We start from the raw sequence: 5586 nt of genomic DNA, 5'->3' as shown, positions 1-5586 counted from the left end.
ATAATCATTAACATATAAATCACTTAAGTGATATAAATAAACTCAACATAAAGTGTCTTCATCCTTAAACTTCAAAGGATTGACGTCAATGATTCAGCGCATAACTCACGTGAGATAAATAGATTGCATATGCATATAAATGAATAAAACTTATAAACAGTATCTGCAACGAATACACTTGTAATACAACATTAATATTCAAATAACACTGGACTTACTTGTACGTTACTCATACAATGTCCTTAAAGTGCGAGCAATCCAGCGACTAGCGCTACGCATATTCTCAGTCTACTAAATGAGCGTAAGCTGCGCATGTTGCGCAATATTCTGTAACTTGCAGCGCTGATTCTGCGCACATCTCCGGTTATTATGCTGAACATGGAGAATTCAGAACATTAACAGATGCCATAACAGAAACTTTGAAATGATAAAGCTGTGTTAACATGCCTGAAATGATCCTGTCTATAAATATAATAATAATACATAAATGGTCATCTAAAAATGATCCGGCCGTCTTTCCCGAAAAGAGCTTGAATTTCCGTTATATCGAGTGAAATCAGATCCAGAATCGCACAGTGTAATTCAGAAATGCATGCGAGATATGCACAAAACACACACAAATGGCGAACCATGCTGGTCAAAATTGGAAATGCAATGAAAACACAGGCCAAGCATGTAATAATGATACCTGGAAAATAAAATAAGGATTAAAATGGATTTAAGGTAATACAGAAAAAAAAGAAATAAGAATGGTAAAAGCAGTTCTAGTCTAATTGTAGCCTAGATGTGAGGTAATCCATTTAGGCTAAACTCTTTGCTTATAGTATTTTATTTAAAATATGCACACATTCAATATTCACTATGTCAAAAGTGCAAAACGTGTCTTATAACATATTTTAATAAAATATGGCGAAATTCCATAAAAAAATATGAACAGTTTACATCACTGTATTATTACTGTGGGTCGTTGAATACATCTATCATAAACAGTTGTCAAATATTAAATGTTTAGCTAAATGTTGAATGTCTATCATTAATGTTTTAAAAGAAGGAAAAAAAATTCAGAGACATCGGTAGCAGTTTTCATAAAAATATGCCATTACAACAAATATTTCAAATATACTGTCTTTAAGTTGTTTCTACATAAGTTTAGAGAGTAACTGTGGAATTATTACAATGAAAAAATATTAAAAACGCAGATGTTGAATGTGCGATTAATTAGTTAGGCTACTTTTTTTAATCGATAAATATATAACTGCCTTACAACTAGATTCACCTTTACATGTTTAATTGTTCATTTTCAAAGCACTAAACTGAGATGTACAGTAACCATCCAAAACATTCAACAGATTTATTTAACCTGGGGACAATTTATTTAGAAGGTTTTTGTGACCTCTTAAACTGTGCAACTCAAAAAAAAAAAAAAAACGTAGTGAATTTCGGCCATTTCCACCACTGAGTACACAGGCCTCTGTGAAAGGGGACAGTGTGATACCATTTAGGTGCACCACTTTTGGACAAAACGTATTGTCAGTAATAGACGGAAAACTCTGGAATAGTTTGCCCCTTCCAATAAGAGAATGTCCTACATTGAAAACCTTTAAAACTCACTTAAAACAGTTGCTTCTAGAAAACCAGACATGTACTCACACATTTATAACCCATACATTTTCACTGTTTATTGAATGCAGTATAGAGGTGGATGAACAATGTCTTTGCCATTATGTGTCTTTGTTTTTTGTTTTATCAATGTATATGTCATTATTATGTGTATATTTTACTCTATAGTGAATGAATGCTGTTTGATTGTGGGCTGTCTTCTTGTTAGTCTTATGTTACCTGCCTAGGGACTGCAGATGAAAAGTAGTTATTTTGACTAATTCTGGCATATTTACATGATGTATTTTTATACAACAATGTTCATTTATATGCATAATCCCTATCAAATAAACCAATACAATAAAACTAAATAAAAGAAGTGTACTTTGCAAGGCTGTGGGTTCAACAAACAAATGATACTTTTATTCAAAGGGGTCATCAGGTCACATATAAGACACTATTGTCAGGATGTACCAGCGGACAGAGGTGTAAAATAAGTGACAGGGACAAAAATGCACAGTCCAGAGTGGTTTTAAGAAAAATAATACAGAGGAAAATAAATTTGCTATACACGAATGTAAGTTGGCTATGCCAATGTACAGGACCAAAAAATACAAACGAGATTAAATCTCTCCTTCACACTACCTCCCTGCCCTAAAATGGCTGTCTGAAAAAATGAAAAACATAATTTTAGGGGAAAACCTATAAGTTACAAACAGGTGACAAAGCATAAACAAACAAACCTTCATGACATTTCAACCTTACAACATATATTATTTACATCTATTAGCATGTACAAAGCTCAAAACAATAAAGATAAAACATACATCCCAGGCTCTCTCCCTCCCCTATGAGGTCAGAACCCAATGGAGTAATCTTTGATGAGCAAATGCTAGTTTAAATATGGCTGCAAGCAGCAATACTGGGGCCAAGTGCAACAAAAGCAAATAAGGAAGCTAGCAGCAGACCAAATGAAAAAATTAGTGAAGACATTTGAAGCAAAAATGTTAAAACCCCACATTAAAACATTGAGTTGTATAGAGCCAATTTCATATTTTGTTTAATTATAGCGCCACCAAGAGGCACAATCCTACAATAGGTTTTATGTGTTTTCGGAGTGAGCCCATACATATGTGTGTAAATTTTGGTGAAAATATCTTGTTTTGTTTAGGAGTTATAGACTTTTTATTTGAAAAAACACATAAAAAATTACTGACACCTGACTTTGATTGGATTTTACTACCCCTTACAATCAATATTTTGACATTTGGGTATTAACTTATAGCTATCGACCTTTGTTTCCAAACTTCTGATGCTGGTTTCGTCTCGATCGGACGAGTGGGTTTGAAGATATCAGCTAACGTTTTATAAACGCTAAATTACCACGCTGCACAAACCAAAGGCCGAAACCTGGCAAGTCTGGTGTCGTTGGACTCGGCAAGGATTCAGGAGACAAAAAACATTACTCCCATGAAAATAAGTCAACCACACCCAAAGTTATAAGCGTTTGAAAAAAAGAATTCTTTTTATTCTTTTAAAACATTTTTTATATCAGACGACTCAGCATGCCGTCCTGAATCTAACGAGACCACTTTGATTTTTGGACAGACGGTTCAGAAGTTATAAGCAAAAATAGCAATTTTTTGGAATCTCTGGACCAGTAGGTGGCCCTGCGCCGAAACGCTCCATGTTGCCTCAGGTCATGCTTGTGATGACATGTACCAAGTTTGGTTTGAATACGATAAAGCGTTGCGGAGATATTGCCTTTTGTATTTTTGCAACAGCTACGTAAAATTTGTTTGCGCGTTTATCGAAAAACGATTTAACTAATCAACTTGAATTCCATAACTTTTTGTCAGCATGGTCTGAAGATGATCTGGTAAAATGTTTGTGAAAATTCCTCGGAGGAGTTCGCAAAAGTAGGTTAATTAAAAATGGCGGGAAAATCATCGTCAAATTATAAAACGTCATATGTGCAATCGAATCGGCTTGAGCCAAGGAATCAGAGGAAAAAAAACACTCTTCCGAATCCTCCGGATCCAATCGTCTCTCCCACGTTATAGAGAGTCTCAAAGGAGTCTGAAAAACAAAATATGAGAAATATATGAGCTTGCTAGATCCTTTGTTTTATATTTAAAATATCAGTGCAAACAAGAAAATAATAATACTGTTTAAAACAATGTTGGAGGAATAATGTCTGCGGATTGACCGTTATTTGGCTGGACGCCGGAGGGATCTGGATCAGGTGATGATGGACCAGGATCGGGCTCTGGCTCCAGATCCGCTGGAGGAACAAACGGCTCCACAACATCCTCAGCACCGAGACAACAGCAGAGGAGCGAGCGCCTCATAGCCTGACACACGTTCCTGAAGAAAGAACGATCTCCTTTCCTCTTCTTACAATCGGCAGGTTTTTCTGAAATGAAGAAAACAAAACTGAATTATTAGAAACATCTCTGACGCCAAATTAGGCTGTGATATAATGACATAACTTACATTTTACTGTTAAAGGGGTGGTTGCATGCGATTTCACTTTTTTAACTTTAGTTAGTGTGTAATGTTGCTGCTTGAGCATAAACAGTATCTGCAAAGTTACAGCGCTGAAAGTTAGATATTGTCTTTTAAAGTTATGGCAGTTTATTGCCTACAAAAACGGCCGGTTTGGACTACAACAAGCTTCTTCCCGGTTTGTTGATATCATAAACCCTTGCTATTAACATAAACACTGCCCCCGTGAACACGCAACAAAGTGGGCGAGGCCACGTCGCAGTCATTACGAAAGAGAGAGAGCTGTTGCAGAACTACAAACTACATTTGGCCATCTAACCAATCTAAGACCATTGCGTTTTTCAGAGGGATGGGCTTCATAGAAGCAGGAAGCAAACGAGCCGCTCAAAGGACAGTGGAGACAGCGGTGTGGAATAAAGGTAAAATATAAGAATAAAAATACGGCGTTTTAAAAAAAAAGAAGTATTAAGACATGTTATACTGCGCCCCATTAACACAACCAAGCTTAGAAAAAAACCACGGAACCACCCCTTTGATTCCAGAAAGAAAATTTCAGCAAAAGGAAATTAAATGTGACTGTACTGTGACTGTCAGAATGAAATATGAAATAGCAAAAATCTCCATCTGTACACTTTACACCGCCCAGCTTTATTTCAGTCTCACCTGTTGAGCTCCTGTTCACTGGTGAAGCCTCCATAAGGCCATTTGAAGTCTCCGTTGGCTCGACGGGAACTTGACCTGGCAGCGGAGGGCACATCCACTCTTCGAGGCTGTCGGACCTGGACAAACAACAGTCGCTGGAACTGCCCTGTTCGCTTAGGCTATCCGACCGATCGCCACTCCATTCGACGATGTACGTGCCTCGGCTGCTGAGGCTCAACGACTCTCTAGAGAACCACCTCACTATATTGTCAGAGAGGGACAAAGATGATATGGACATGATGCTTGGTGAAGATATTTCTTATCATATTAATAATCAATGTCAGTGGTCACATCAAATTGTTACTGTATTTATTTATTTTTCAACTTTCTATTTTCAATGACACATTATTTGATAACTGAGCAATAACTTCTTCAATAAAAGCCTATTCTGACCTCTGCGTAAGAGTTTAGATGGAGTGGATGGACGTCCATCGTCCTGGCTCTCCCGGCTGCCGCTCTGCCACTCCCTCTTCCTGTCCGTCTGACCTGTGGACACAGAAACACAAAACTCAGAAGACATAAGTGCTAAATGTGTAGGAAGCTCCTGGATCTGTGTCTGGGTCGGTCATCAGAACAGAACAGGGTCTCCAAACCTCCTGACCAGCCGTCTGAGAGAAAGTGGCTCTCCTGGATTTGGAGAGGCTGGAATATTTCAGAAACATAACATCCCATAAACAAATGAAACACCTAAAGCACTCACCTCCTGTTTCACCCATCATATTCGCCATCGACATCCTCCTCCAATCTGGAATAAAAACAATACAAAACACAAAACAC

At 37.4% G+C, this 5586-nt stretch overlaps 1 protein-coding gene across 1 annotated transcript; it reads right to left on the bottom strand.

Moving 5' to 3' along the window:
* Positions 1–3146: 3146 nt before the first annotated feature.
* LOC307132956 (uncharacterized protein) lies at positions 3147–5004 on the bottom strand. The gene is made up of 3 exons (XM_079827603.1): positions 4771–5004; positions 3809–4015; positions 3147–3678 (listed from the first exon to the last, which is right to left on the bottom strand). Exons 1-3 carry the CDS (start codon positions 4862–4864, stop codon positions 3602–3604), a joined length of 378 nt encoding a protein of 125 aa, XP_079683729.1. The 5' UTR covers positions 4865–5004; the 3' UTR covers positions 3147–3601.
* Between the last annotated feature and the right edge of the window lie 582 nt (positions 5005–5586).

Source organism: Gobio gobio (assembly GCF_949357685.1).
Source record: "Gobio gobio genome assembly, chromosome: 10".
Lineage (NCBI taxonomy): Eukaryota > Metazoa > Chordata > Actinopteri > Cypriniformes > Gobionidae > Gobio > Gobio gobio.
This window is presented reverse-complemented; position numbering and strand designations above follow the sequence as displayed.

Bases quoted from the DNA above. Each gene is read 5' to 3' on its own strand.
- LOC307132956 (XM_079827603.1), bottom strand. From the start codon at position 4,864: ATGTGCCCTCCGCTGCCAGGTCAAGTTCCCGTCGAGCCAACGGAGACT. The intron at 4,016-4,770 runs GTGAGACTGAAA...TCTTCATTTCAG, and splicing joins AGTGAACAGGAGCTCAACAG to AAAAACCTGCCGATTGTAAG. The intron at 3,679-3,808 runs GTCAATCCGCAG...TTTGTTTTTCAG, and splicing joins CGGCGTCCAGCCAAATAACG to ACTCCTTTGAGACTCTCTAT.